The following is a 15,220-nucleotide window of genomic DNA, read 5'->3' as shown; positions in this document are numbered from 1 at the left end:
TGGAGTAGAGCTACTGCTCAGCGGACTGATGATGCTATCCTTAATCTGATGAATTTAGGAGCATAGGCGAAGAAAAACAACCATCAACAAAGCGTTGAAGAACCTTCGCTATCTTTTGCGATTTTAGTTTCTGAGGAAAGTTTCTTTTGAACTTAAAGTAGAGCGATGAGTAATGCAGCACGGCACCCGTTGTCACTTGTGCATGCATTTTCTTTGATGTCTTAACAAAGGCATGACAAGCAAATCTAAGTTCTCCACAATGTAAGGGTACATAATTAAAAAGGATCAGATATTCAGTCAAATCAATTAATAGGTAACTTTGGCACAGTTCCCAAGCAGAAACTTACCTGACAGTCAGTGGGGGTGGCACTCACATTTCCTTCACCTACAAATTACAAAGAAGTGTCAAGCCCCAGCCTCTGGTTCACTTCTTCCAAACCACAACACTGACGGGTAGTCCTGCTCACCCAGATTACTGTGAAAAGGCTCTGTGGCTGTACAGTAACAGTTTGCCATTGATGCCTGTAGCGCGGATCAGTCATCTTGGTAGTGGTTCCTGTGAAGTCAACTGCTCACATACCGCCAGTGTGGTAACGTAAGCCGACTCATATTAACCTAGACTTTAATCACTTTGCAGTCTGAGTGAACATCTTGTTTAGTTCGGTAACACTTTCATTCATTCAATAAAACAATGCGAATCCCCTTTGTTCATAAAAAGAAAGTAGTTTGGTAGGTGGATCAAAGGTGTGTTTGCACGACAGATGTATTTGATAAATAGCTTTTACATCATTTGCACAATCCGTCGCATTTTGCCGATGCGCACAGAAGAGGGGCTTGTCACCATTTGCTATCCTGCTCAGACACACCCCAGTGAGTCAGCATTGCATGGGGTCTTGTGGGAGAGTCTGATGGTGAGTGTTCAACTGACAGTGAGGGGATAGCAGCTGCTCATGAGGGTGATGTGAGAGGGGGGTGAAGTGTGCATGGGGGGGAGGGATGGTGTGAACATTCTTGATATTACTTGTAGGTAAAGCCCTTCTCATCACTGCTTGCTTCCCATATTGTGCAAGGTGACATTTAAGCATTGGTATGATGCTAATTTCCTTGAGGGGAATAGATGAGATCATGGTGTCTGTCCAGTGGTTTTGAGGAGGACTCAGTGATGAGTGTTTGCACAGAGTGCTTGCAGAGAAGCCCCAAATGTCACCGAGTAGCTCAGAGCCATGCATACACCCACACTTTGACAAACCACCAGACTGAGTAATCATAAATGGTCAGTTTTTATAAGTTACAGTGATGCAGAGCTGAAAAATCCTTCTCTTACGAGTGCTTCAACATCTCAACCTTTGATCGCAGCGATTACAACGAAACCACACGGTGGTTAACTCAACATGCACACAATGATCATTTAAGGTAAAAATGGAAGAAGAATTTTTGTTAAATATCTAAATGTAGAAGCTCTCATTTGTACATAAGCGCCTCATATTTTTAGGTCTTTCCATGGTAATGCTAACATGAAACTTCTTTTTACCAGCCGTCACTTTGTCAATAGGTTTACGGTGGCTTTCAAAATTAGTTGTATTATTTGGAGGTTAACTGTCTCAACTTCAAAAGGAAAAAAGAAAAAACAGATCTTATCAGCAAGACAAAACAATGTCAATGCATCGGAAAAAGTACATAGCTACTCATAAAGATTGGAAAAGTTGAACCAATCTCTCATGAAATCTTGAATTTTTTGGAGACAGTTGCTGGCTTTGCTTTAATATGTATATCATGCTAATAATGCTTAATGAGTTGTTTATATGTGCACATTATTTGTAACTTTCAAAGAAAGGTGAAACAACATTGTAAAACTTTAACCATCCCACCAAATGGTGAAATAATCAATAAACAAATAAAATGCTCAGAGCAACAAGTGAACGAACTGAAGGCACATTGCTCTGACCTAAAAAGGTCCTTAACAGTAAGCCCATCGTATGCTGCATTTGGGATGTCAGAGATACAGAGTAACCTACACAGCTGCAGATTAAAATGATTTTTGAGAACAAACTAAAATTACTTCCAGATTGAAAGTCGGGTAGCTCATAAACAGTCTTTCATTCCCTTTCTTTCTCTTAAAAGCTTGGTAAATTTTTAGAGAGTATTATTTGTATGTTAACTTGTTTGGCCAAACTTGTTTTCACAAATCTCCCATGACAACATTTTAGCTTTGTATAGTATCACAGATTCACAGATTAATGCTTTCCTGTTAGGCGTTGCATTTTTAAGCTCTGCTAGTGCTCTGTGGCTGTTGCACATCTTTATCTCGCATATTGTGAGGGAATGTAGTCTGAAGTAGCTTATAAATACATACATTGCTCTGTTAAGCTACTAAATAATATGTAGCTTCTTTACTCTATGTGCACTTGAAAATACTAAATTTTAAAACTATAGTGCTCTGCTGACTACAGTCCTATTTAAAACATTTGTATATTATTGTAAAGTGACTTAATTTCAGTAACTTTTTTTTCCAAGCCAGTTTTTCTGTAAATTATGATGATTTTTTTGTTTATTAGTAATGCAAACATAACATTTCAGAAAAGAATATGACATCAGAGCATAATACAGAAATATGGGCTTCATAAAAAAATTTAATATCTGCTTAAAGCTTTTTAAAACCCACTTTTTCATTTGACTGACGAGCCTCATTGGCACACATGTTTACATTTATTAAAAATGACTGCATACCAATACCACTTGTTCATGAGGCCCTTTGAAAATAATGGGACTGCACAAGAAGTGCTGAAGAACAAAGTCAAACAGAGGAGAGAATAAAAGGTGTATTGATACACAGATGCAATGAAAGTTCTGGAGAAGAAATATACAACACTAAAAACAAGTCGGACAAAAACTACACGAAAGCTTGGACACAAACACAATGTAGAGGCTTACGTTTCAACACCTGTGAAAAATAATCTGGTCCAGGACCTCGGAGTAAGACGGTACACCACTTTCTACCAAAAAATAGAAAACTTACAAACTCCAAAAAGAAGCACATTGCAGTAAGAAATAGCACTGAGTGACAGAAGGTACAATGGGAAAGAAAAGCACCAATAGCTTTTTTGTAATATCAAAGGGAGGTTGGCAAAGTTTGAAATCCAATTAATAATACTGATACAAAATTACTCATTAGAGTTCATATTATAATTACGTTTCACATTTTGATGTATGCAATATATTTGTCACATTGTGGCTTATTTATTGACCAAAACCAACAACAGAAACAAATCGCAAAGGAGCCGTCTGTGACATACATCACAAAACATAATAACTTACCATATTTTTACTCTTTCTCAAACGTTCCATCACCTCAAACGTCTTATAGCACAATGCCAAAACTTTCCTAAGTTACTCAGATTTTCACAGCGTCACAAGTTGAACCCTCTGCTCTTGTGCAATGAACATGCTTCAAATCGTTGATGTGAAAACTGCAGAGATCACATCTTTACTGGTGGTATTTGCTGTATGCTTTTTGTTTCATCTTGAACAACAAAAGTTTTTTTTTTTTTTTTTTGCTCAAACCCACAACAGTTTGGTTGCACCAAAGTCTGTCTTTTTTCCTGCCAGAGCTTTTTAAGGTGCTCAACATCTTTCTTTGTTTTCTTTTTTCTTTTTTTTTTTTTTTGCATTTGAATTCCACTAAGACAAGAGTGGTACATCTTCAGGAGCTGAGTGCTCTGCAATGTTGATCACCTACTTAGTGTAAAAGACAATAGCTTTTTTTTTTCTGAAACTGTTATCTAAAAATCCAGAAATAAAACCTTCCTCAAAAACACAAACATTTTCTGGAAGTGACAGGTACACTCTCTGTCTTCTGCTTCAATGGTTCGGATTATGTTTTAAGGTGTTACTTTTAAATTCTGAACTTTACGCACAAAGCTCATAAAGACTACTGCATGTTTGCTAAGTGCTTGTCTTTGAGACAACCTCTGTCAAAAGAGCACTTGAACATTTTTAATACTGAAAAAGAGATACAGTTCTGACAAAACAGTGCGATTAAAGGAGAATAACGCAGTAAAATGTGAAGGAAATAAAGCTCAACTTGTTATTAATAATTTTACTGCATGCACCAGTTTTAAACAAAAAGCTACAGAAAACCTAATGTAGGACTAGCCAACCGCTGTGGTCTGTTTAAGTGACCATCTCTCTACAGTTGGCCTATTTCTGAAGGTTGTCACATTAACATCTGACATATTTGACAAAAGGGAAAAGCAGACATCTCTATTTTGAGGATGCACGTTTGCAAGCCTGCCCTCCCTGCATGTCAGTACCAATGGGCTTTGGCCTGCATGTTTCCTGTCACAGGCCAGTCGCTTTCAAGTGGTTTCTGTCACAGCACAGAATACTCTATTAATGTAGTGACCAGCACACTATGGCTGCAGGGGTAGGAAGCCATTTACGGTTGTCACAGGTATATAGCATCACACAAATATCCTGCCACTGTCCTCATTTTTCTCCCTCTCTCCCTAGTTAGCCTTTTTCCCTTTCTGCATTTATATCTATTTGTCTATCTGTATATCTGTATCTATATCTATATATGTAGATATATAGTTATAGATTTTATAGACATGTATATATGTATATGCATGCATGTATATGTATATGTGTGTATGTGTGTGTGTCACAGAGAGAGAGGAAGAGAGAAAGAGGTTTTTTACTTTTGCTTTTGAGGTGTACGTCTATTGAATGAACAATAATAGAAACTTCCTTGCACTTTAAACAAGCATAGCAGTTTTATAACATGTGGGTTAATAAAACAGAAAGTGGCTTTCTTATAGCATGAAGCAAGCCATTTAGCTCTATAATCAATGCACCAATAGGAGACTTGAAGAGGAGGGACCGTGAAGACAAAGAGGAAACCACCTTGTCCCACAGACCAACCTGTGCCCCAACATTTCAGAAGTCACTGTACAGTCATGATGCAGGGTAGCTCATCGCCCTCTTGGGAGAAAAGTCACTAAACACCCGGTAAGTACCTCATTCATGCAGATTTCTGCTTTTTTCATCTTCCGAGACTTGAAACCACAAGAACATACACTTGCTCCTCCTCTGTCGTCTTTAGCAGCCTTTTATTTTTCTAAAGAAAATCTAGTGAAAACTAGTTCTACTGTGCTCTACTGTAGCCCACGGAGTCTTTCAAATCAGTCTTCTCTCCTTTGACTTGAATCCTCTACATGCGCGCTGCGGGGAGGATGACTGTAAGTTCATGTCCTGTAAAAGGATGTGTAAATCTGACAGATGCATGCATGGTTTTCCCCTGTGTAAGCATTTAGATTCTACTGTACTGCAGCTGAATGGAGCTCAAGCACCAGCAAACTGTGACAGAACTATGCAGGAGTGCACTGTGGATTTGAATGCGATACATGATATTCTTTTGCTAAGTTAAATATTTTTAAAAACATCTGTAAGTGTAGTTTATTAGTCAATGTCTGATAAAAAGCAAAGTGCAGTCCTTAAGCTGTATTTGAAGGCCTCCTATTGTGTTTATTATTTCAAATTATATTATTTGTGGTTTCTAAGAGGAAAAGTTTTCTCAGTAATTAGAATAACGCATAACAATTACATTAAAGAAAATGTAAAGTTGATTCAAAATTAATATGGAAAGATATTTAATTTGCTTTAAAGCTATAAAAGGCTAACGCATGTTTTATTTGTAAGTTTTTTGGAAAATGTCTCTTCAAATGACCAACAATATTCTCATTATTTTTAGTAGTAGTGATATTGTTATTATTATTATTATTATCAATATTATGATGATGATAATAATAATTATTATTATTAGCAATATTATGATGATAATAATAATAATTATTATTATTAGTAGTAGTAGTTGTAATAATAGTAGTAGTGTTAATAGAAGTAGTATATTTTGTTTCAGGTCAATAAATTGTAACTTCAAAATGCGAAACACGTAGAAAAGTCGTTCATGTCGCATTGGCAAAAATTGCCCTCGGGGAACTTTTACATCCATTTGCACAGACGATATTCTGTACACCAGTTCATGCTTGCTTTATCTACCTCAGCTGAATAATGAGTGTTATTGATATAGTACATTTACAAACTGCTATAATGACCTTTATTCTTCCGTTTATCAAGTGTACGCTGAAGTGAAACCTTTAGCCTGCATTTGATCCTGGTATACAGTATGTATAAAGTTGCTCTAGTGTTACTTTCACTCTCGATGCTACATTTATGGACAATGTTCAGTGTGTATGTGAGCAAAAATGGCAAAGATAAAAATCAACAGATACCAAACTGTTGCAAAAAATAACTTATCCTTTGAACGTATTGCTGTTTTGTTTTTTTCCACATGGGAATTGAAAAATCTATATTAAATTATCAGTCTGATGCATTTTTTGTTAAAGAGCAGCACTAAACACTTTACTTCCAGAAAATAATTTTCTAATTATCCATTTTTCCCATCGTAGTTAGAGATCAAACAGAGAAATGACTGAAGTTGTTTAAAATTGTGCCACAGACAATTTGTCTGACCTCAGTTTGGAAAAGCAGCAATGTATTATAAATAGCAAGAGTCAGACATTTTTAAGACGACAGCCTTTCAAGCAGCTGGTAAATACACAGCAGCAACATTTTCATCTCTGGATTCTCAACTTTAGTTGCAAAATTCCAAATATTTCTCTTTGTTATGCAGATATTTACATATTACACCCCTGCACACTTTTGCATTTGATGTCTGTCACACCTAAATACAGCTTTATTGTTGTTGACGTTCAAACTTTACTCATGTTTTCTCGACTGTACAGTCATTAGTCATGGTTTCATACACTGTTAGGGCTTTGTGGCTTTTAGAGTGCTCGTGTGCTCTGCGAATATCAAAAGTGTCACTTAGCAGAGTACATTTTCACAAAGCGGCATGTTTTAACCTGATAACACACATTGCTGTGATTGAGGTAAATCCTATTGCAGAAGTTTAGGAAAATGTGTACATTTTAGTCTTTGTGGAGCGTTAAAAAATTCTGAGTATTAGCTTGCATACTGGATAAAAAAAAATGTGTTATTAAATATTTTAGAATGATTAAATCTTATGTGCAAAGTGTCTTGACGCCCCCCACTGACAACATTAAATTAGGAGGCAGGGGGGAAAATTATTTAAACCACAGCAAGGATTTTTTTTTTTCTGCCATTGATTTCCATTCCATAGAAAGGCAACAAAGAAAAATGTTAACACCGTGTAGGAATCATCTGATCACGTCTTGTGTTGTGGTTTTCTCTTTTCAGAACCTTGCCGATATTTCCAGAACGTTCAGAAATGATCCGAATCAACAACACCCAATACTTCCACTTTCTGCACCAGGCAGATGTCCTCCGTCAATCAGGGTCGCTTTGCGATGCCATCATCTCGGTGCAGAGCCAAACGTTTCGGGCGCACCGTTTAGTTCTAGCCTGTGCTAGCAGAGCGTTAGCACAGCACCTCGCCAAGGGCGACACAGACAGCCCAGCCCATTGCACATTGGAGTATTTCTCTCCACACACCTTCCAGCAAGTTCTAGACTTCACCTACACTCAAGCCCTTGAAGTGCCGGTGAAAGACCTGCAGCAGCTGCTAAGAGCCGCCCAGGTCTTAGAAATGCAGCTACTGGAGGACCAGTGCCGAAAGCAGCTGGACTGTCTCAAAGCCAGAGAGAAGGATAAAAACGGAGAAGCGGTAGACCTCACAGAGGAAGATAAAAGTGTAGAAGAGAAAGATCAAAAGCAAAAAGGTAGACCGGTTCCTGAGAACAAAGTCCAAAAAACATGCTCCCCAGTAGAAAAGCCAAGCATTGGCATCGTCATGGAAAATATTTCAATCGCTGATTCTACGGATGTCCCCACCAACCAAAAATCCCCAAAAAGGAAGGCAAAATTTTCCCCGACATCAGCAACCCTGTGCAACAGAGATAGTGTCATTACCAGGCCCAACACCAGCGGTTCCTCTTTCTCTTCTGCATGGGCATTCCCTACAAACATGTGGGACAATGGGAATCACCTGAATACCCTAATGCGAATTGCAGGGAACTATTCTAACTTTTTTGCATCTCATCCCCTTCAGTCCTCCAACCAGACCTCTGTGGTATACCCATTCCCCCTCTCTTCTCAACATATGTTCCCTTTACTCAGCTCCCATTTTCAAACTCCCCTTCAAAGCACGGCACTAGGCTACTCACGTTTGCACCCCCATCCCTACGCTCAAAATCTGTACACGGAGACTTCGAGGATGGGCAGCATAATCAAGAACGGCATTTTGAAGAGAAAAAAATTGAGCCACAGCAGTCAAACTGTGGAAACAAGGTAAGACAGCCTTCTGAGATAATTTTGGAAAGTTCAGTTTTTATTTTCTCATATTGTCTCCATGTTTTTCCTACTGAAGACTCATTTTAGAACCCTCTGACTTGCTCAGTTGTTCCTTTGCGACAGCTATCGTACTTGACTCACTGCTGCTTCAGTAGATGTGTCCGCGCGCATGTGTGTGTGTGTGTGTGTGAGAGAGAGAGAGAGAGAGAGAGAGAGATTGAGCCTCCTGCACTTTCCTGCTCGATCGGGTTCACCTGTTAACCCTTCCCTGCCACATCAAATCTGTCGGTCTCTTTTAAGAAACCCGTAATCCAAGTTTAGATACGCAAAAATAGTTTCATTGATCCAAATCAAAGTTGTTTTCCAGTATTTTAGTCATTTTTTAAAATGACATTGAACTTTCTGAGTAGGAAAAAAGAAAGTGTGAGAATAGTTTTTCAAATTTCTTTTTTCATGCAAAAAAAAAGTCAAATTCTTTCAAGCCTTTTGCAATGCCTAACCAAACTATGAATAAAGGGGAGCCCCCTACACGTCTCCCTTTCTTAACAAAATTTAAGATTTTCCACCCACTGAAACATATCTTCTGTGTTTCGACTGGCCGTGTCTACACCACAAAAACATTGTTCAGAGCGTAAACGAGAGTATGTGTGGAAAGGAAGATCTTCAGTAGTGTCTCCTACTATCTTGTTCCCTGTAATCAAATTTTTCACCAAAGGCAAATATTACTGAAACCCTGAAGCGCTGCTATAAATATCCCGTGGTTGGAATCAGTAGGTGAGGAAACACACCCCAGTGAATTACATATAAACTGATATTTTCTAATAAAAGGAAACTATTTTTTTCACAGATTTTTGTCTTTGGCACAGATGTTTGATTTGTACCATACCATCTGCAGGACTCAAACAAACAAAATATGCTTCTCGCAGCTATCCCGAAATGCCAAAAGTCAGAGAAAGAGCCGACGGGTGCCAAAACTGCGGTTCAAGACTCCTCTGTGATCCGTTGCTGCGGGAGTCAGCCTCCATACAATTAGGTAAGAACGTAATCAAACAAAAATGCCTTAATACAGCAACGAGAACAGCACACTGAAACCATGGCTACCACTGAAGCTACAGGAGTGTTGATTCTGAGTAAAACAGGTCAATTTAACAAGATTGTAAAATACTTATTGGCGTGACCCTTAACCTCAGCAGGCTCCAGCGACGCAACTACGCAATGGAAAGTGATAGAGAGTTGTGGTTTTGAAAGCATGGTGCAATAGGAGCAGTAGTGTGGTTACTAGATACAGCTAGATATACACAGTACAGTACATGCTGCAGCGAAAGCGTGGTTTGTCCTTAGACAAAAAAAAAAAAAAAAAGTAAAAAATCTAACATTTGATGTTTGGATAAAGTCTTCTGAAGTCAACAGCTCACATAGGATCTGCAAGGAAGCTTGAGCAAGTGCATGACTGAAAGTCTACAATCTAACTGATAGAGACTTTATCTGTTCTATGATGGAACAGTATGTTCATTTTTTAGCAGCTGTGAAAAATCAAACAAGAAATGCTGCACTGAAGCTAAGAGATGGAAGTTTAGACTTCTAAAAAATGTGTGTGTGTGTGTGTGTGTATATATATATATATATATATACATATATATATATATATATATATATATATATATATGTCAAAAAACCAGCATTGCAAAACGTTGGGTATTTTGAATCGAGACACAGAGCAAAGCATTGGACAGGAAACACGCAAGCAAAGCGACGGCAGATCTCTGCAGGTTGAGTTTTTTAGAGTGGTAAGTGTTCAATTGTTGTGGTTTATTCTCTCCTGTTTTTTCCCCTCACTACAGTATACCCTCTTCATATTTCAGCATCCTGTCTATAGGCTACTGTGATGGGTACAATTTCTCTAAAAAAGACCCAAAAACCATACAGGCCAGCAAGAAGCTGCACGTTTTTTTTTTTCTTTAACCTCAAAATCACACCTTTTGTAAAAGATTTTTAAGAAGATATGCATGCAAAGCTGACAGGAAAGTATTCTTACACATGGTGAGTCTATCCTCTTGAAACAGGATGCATCAAAGAGATACGCTCTCTGAGAAAACGGTTGCAAAATCGCTTTTTAATAGCAGTCTTTTTTTTTTTATTAATTTTTGCTTCAAAAACAGTAAATATTTTTTTCTGTTTGCTTAGTAAGTAAGGTCAGAAAGCAATGATTACTTAGCTTTTATGTTTATTGAAAATGTACTCACGCTGAATTGAGAAGGAATCAATTCTCATTTTACAGCACAGACTCAGTCAAGAGGCAGCATAATGGGCAGACAATAATCACTGATAAAAGACAATTTAAAACCTCAACACAATAACATAAAATGAGAATGTCTGGAGGTGGCAAGATTATAAAAATTATCTTCTTTGTAAATAGATTGGTTAATTACGGCGTTTTCAAATAAAATTCTATATCTTATTTGAAGCCTACAGTACAGAAACACATCAAACCAAGTGCTAATTAGATTTCTGTTATTAGAAGCATTTATTAATCAACTGGTTTTATTCCAAATAAATAATTATTTGATTTACTGTCTTTGATTCCCTGCTATATTTTGTTTATAAAAAATTTATGTCATTAGCAATACCCATATTTGTTGTGTTTAAAAAATATTGAGTAATGTTTGAGGAGGTATTTCCTGTTGTGCTGTCTAGCTTTGTGTGTAATATGCAGTTTTTGAAAACATGGGTTTCACTGCTGACGAGCCTTAACACCTTTAAAAACTGCTCTTTTGATTGCCTATTTTGGTTTGCCGCAGGTCAAAACTGTGATGGATGTCAGTTCTGTGGAAGAGAGGCCGTGCAGCACGAAGCGAATGCTAGAGACCACAGGGGAGAAAAACCCTACCAGTGCAAACACTGTCCAAAGAAGTTTAGCCTAAAACATCAGCTCGACACGCATCATCGCGTTCATACGGGTAATTCTCTAATAATTGCTAACAGTTCAAAAACGTACTTTGAGTCAGTATACCACTGATCTATTGATTACTCATTGTTATAGTTGATTGGAATCAAGCTTGCAACTCTAACAGCTGCGCAGTAGGTAGATTTATGTTTTTGTCACGTTCCAACCAAAAACTTGGGTTTGTTTTGAGTTGGGAGGGGTTTATTTGACAGATTGTTGTAAAGTGGTTAACTGTAAAGTATATATAAAAAAAGGTAAGTTCTTCACTATTTAAACAAACACAAAAAAAAGCAAAATGTGAGATGCACTTTGTAATCAGGACTATCAACTGACCTCGAGTTCACCTGTCTAAAATTTAATATCAGTAAAAAAAAAAACAGATGTTCTGTGAAGGTCTCGGAGGTTTGTTAGTGAACAAACAGCAAGACAAAGAAAAACAGCAGACAGGTCAAGTTTTCATAGAACAGTAATCAATGCATCACCCAAAAAGTAATAGTGCACAATCACAAAAGTAAAGTGTACTCATTGGAAATACTTTACAACACTTTGTCCCAACAGGAATGCATTAGAGCATACATGCTCTACACACTCGCATAGATTTGGAAATGTTTTTTTGTTTTTTTTTCCATTGTCTTAATTGCTATTTACATTATTCTTTAAAATAGTTTCTTAATATTTTTATTTGTCTGATTACATCATTTTAACAAATTAAATCAGATATCACAATTAGTTAATTTTTACCAAATACTTGGGTAAAAATATGTTGAAGTAATGTTATTCATTCTTTAGCACAGCTGTTACTCTACTCGCCTCTTTCTATCAAACAAAATGCCGATATAATACCTAGGTTTTTTTGGTGGTAACGTGACAAAATTTTAAAAATGTCCTACGACTAAAAAATACTTCTGTGACATGCTATATGTTTGAGTACTTTTAAGTTGAGCAGTTATTGCAGTATCGTATTAGTAAAAGAAATTATGGTAAAGTGTGTAATTAAGCAAATATTTACTCTGTGGCACCTTTGAATGTTTAAAATGCCTCTGATAAATTTCTGTTTTTCCAAATTGCTGAACATTTGAACTCTGAAGAAGAATGTAATAGAGTTGTTTTCCAAGCAGCTCATAGTTTTCCACTCATTTTAATATCACAAAAAACCTAACAGAAAAACTGAAACTAACAGATCACAATCTTCCATGAGGTAGGAGACGTGTTAATCAACAGTGTATAATAGGACTATTCATATATATATATATAGATATATATATATATATCTATATATATGAACATAGCATGTAAGCAACCTGGCTTAAAGTGACACTCCACATAATTTAAGAACAAACCTTGAGGATTCTGGAACATTCAAATGTTTCACAATTTCATTTTTATTCACATTTCTTGTGCTCTTTTTGTTTTACCATGACATAAAATCAGAGAAACAAACTGACTAAGTGGAACAATGACATGAAGTTAAGTTATGCAAGCCTGGATGATTAGCATAAAAGTGTCCCAGTTTAGGTGATTTCATGCACTAACGCAATTCATTTCTGAACAAGAAAGAAAGAAAAAAATTTTACGGAAGTGGTGCATACTCGTCATTTACAGCGTTTGACAACAACAGACTAAAAAGCTCATATGCTACAATATAAATGTGATACCCTTTGTCGATGCTCATGGTTTGCAACCCCCCTCCCCAAACACCTTAAATGTCTTCCTTCCTGTGCGTTGTCTTTGCTTCAAGGAGAGAAGCCGTTTGAGTGTCGCCTCTGTGGTCAGCGCTCACGGGACTACTCTGCCATGATCAAACACCTCCGGACCCATGGAGGCGCAGCGCCCTACCAGTGCACCGCGTGCCTGGAATTCTGCAGCAGCCTGGTCGCCATGCAGAGGCACGTCAAGAGCCACGCTGTGCAGGACTTCCCCCCTGACTGGAGCATCAACAACACCTACTTGTACATCTCCCACATATGAGGCCATCCTCATAAGCTGTAGCTTTAGCCGGTGAATCTCCTGTGAGGCAGTTTAATTCAGGTTGAATTTACAGTACGGCAGTGACACTCATAGATAAAGATCTGCTCAACTCGTACAAAAGTGAACATTGAATAAAAACATTTCTCTAATTTGTGGTTCAAGGTCAAACCCGACATTCATGGGTGTAATATCTATGCAAAATGAAACTGTTCTCTATTTGCATTTGCAATAATCGGAAATACAGATGCAGTACTATTTCCAGTGACATTAAAGGTTTTGAAAGTGTTTACCAGGCATTAAAGCCACATCAGCATCTAATCCCCGATGCATGACGCAGGAATCCTCCCTCTGACTTTCAAAATTATTATTGGACTGCTTGTGCAAGCTTTGCAGCTTTCAGTCGGGTTCACAGCGCCCTCCAGAGGACATGCAGTGAAAACAAAAATCAGCATTTTCTTGTGTTGGAGCTTTAAATGCCACGCTTGAAAGAACACAGGAAATATTATCACTGCACAGTAAAAAAAAATGAAGCATAATAATTCATTTAGTTAAAACCATATCATATTCACATTTGCATGCTGACCTACAAATACACTTGCCTGTCCATATAATATTACACATACTTGGGATAAAAGGTGTCAAGACTTCAGAATTAAGGGTCAAATAAGAAATATTTCATTTATTTTTAAATATAAAAATGTGTCAAACTAGATTAATCAACATAATTATCAACATTAACTGAAATATGGTAAAGGTTACATATCCTCCTTTTTAACCTATCATTCTGTTGTATTACTATTTAATAAATGTTAGATCCTCTAACCAAGTATCTTTTTAATCCTCAGCTAAGAGACACAACTGTAGTCTACCTTGACTGTTTATGTTTCTGTTTTAGGTACATTATTAATATAAATAACCTCATTAGTGACGCTCTTTTGTTTTCTATCATTGCCAAATGCATGGATATCAATTCACTTACATCACGTCCTTTGGATTACATAGCACTCGGTAGATTAAATGCTTTTTAGAAAATCTACACATGCGGTAAACAACTGATGTTTTCTCAGTAGTTTACATTTGCGATATGTAACATTATGAGTCGCTTCCTCCTGGGAGCTTTCTGTACAGCTTACAGGCCTGCTACCACTTATGGATAAGTGTGGATTTCAACAGCATTATCATAATAAGTATAAAAAAGAATATAAATAAATGTTTATTTCTTTTGCCAGCTAAGCATTTACCTGATAAATGTGCTATGTTACTATTTCACCAAATAAATAAGTTTGTAAGTAGTTACGTCTGCAATTCTTTCAATTTATCCACTTAGAAAGAACAGCATTTTCTTCTATTTAGGCTTTTCCCTTCAGGGATCGCCACATCTGTCTATTTAATCATATCCTCTGCCTTTTTTACCCAGCCTCCCTTTTGGTCTTTAGATTTTGGTCTTCCTCCTGCCCTGTGGCTTCAACCACGGCATGCTTCTGCTGATATACAAAGAAGACTATGCATGCATAAAATATAAAGGACTGGGAAGTTTAGGTGATAAGCTCCAACTGTCATTTCTGTTGGAAAAAGTTTTTTAAAACACTCACCAACGTCGTTATTTAAATGGTACTTTTCGGTTTTACTCTTATCAGACGAATCACATGTAATGCATCAGATACGTTCTTCAGGACATCAAAAGCTATTTTGCTTATTTGTGGTGAGCCAGTTAAATAGTATAGAAATGCCTAATGTCTTTATCTGCCTGTTAAGCTTGCGGTGGCGATAAGATGTTCTCAGAAACAACCAAAACTAGGGGGAGTTTGTGCAAGAGGATGTGTGTGGCTGAGTGTGAATTTGGTTATGCAGTACGTCTAAGACCTTTTCTAGCATTTGCATTTACTGCCTGTCGAACAGCTAATGGGGGTCAAAGCCTGATTCCAGTGTGACAAGCCAATGTTTTTTTACCAATAGGGTTGGTTTCATTTCACAGTG

The 15,220-nt window shown here is 37.3% G+C and overlaps 1 protein-coding gene across 1 annotated transcript; it reads left to right on the top strand.

Moving 5' to 3' along the window:
- The first annotated feature begins 4,903 nt into the window (after positions 1 to 4,903).
- zbtb32 (zinc finger and BTB domain containing 32) lies at positions 4,904 to 14,533 on the top strand. Its single transcript, XM_044117480.1, has 5 exons — positions 4,904 to 5,007; positions 7,279 to 8,328; positions 9,258 to 9,364; positions 11,130 to 11,288; positions 13,014 to 14,533. The coding sequence occupies exons 2-5, from the start codon at positions 7,310 to 7,312 to the stop codon at positions 13,241 to 13,243; spliced, it is 1,515 nt and encodes a 504-aa protein (XP_043973415.1). The 5' UTR covers positions 4,904 to 5,007; positions 7,279 to 7,309; the 3' UTR covers positions 13,244 to 14,533.
- The last annotated feature ends 687 nt before the right edge of the window (positions 14,534 to 15,220 follow it).

This window comes from Gambusia affinis, linkage group LG05 (genome assembly GCF_019740435.1).
Source record: "Gambusia affinis linkage group LG05, SWU_Gaff_1.0, whole genome shotgun sequence".
In the NCBI taxonomy this organism is placed as follows: domain Eukaryota; kingdom Metazoa; phylum Chordata; class Actinopteri; order Cyprinodontiformes; family Poeciliidae; genus Gambusia; species Gambusia affinis.
The sequence above is the reverse complement of the archived record's forward strand: the minus strand, read 5'-3'. Positions and strand labels throughout refer to the sequence as shown.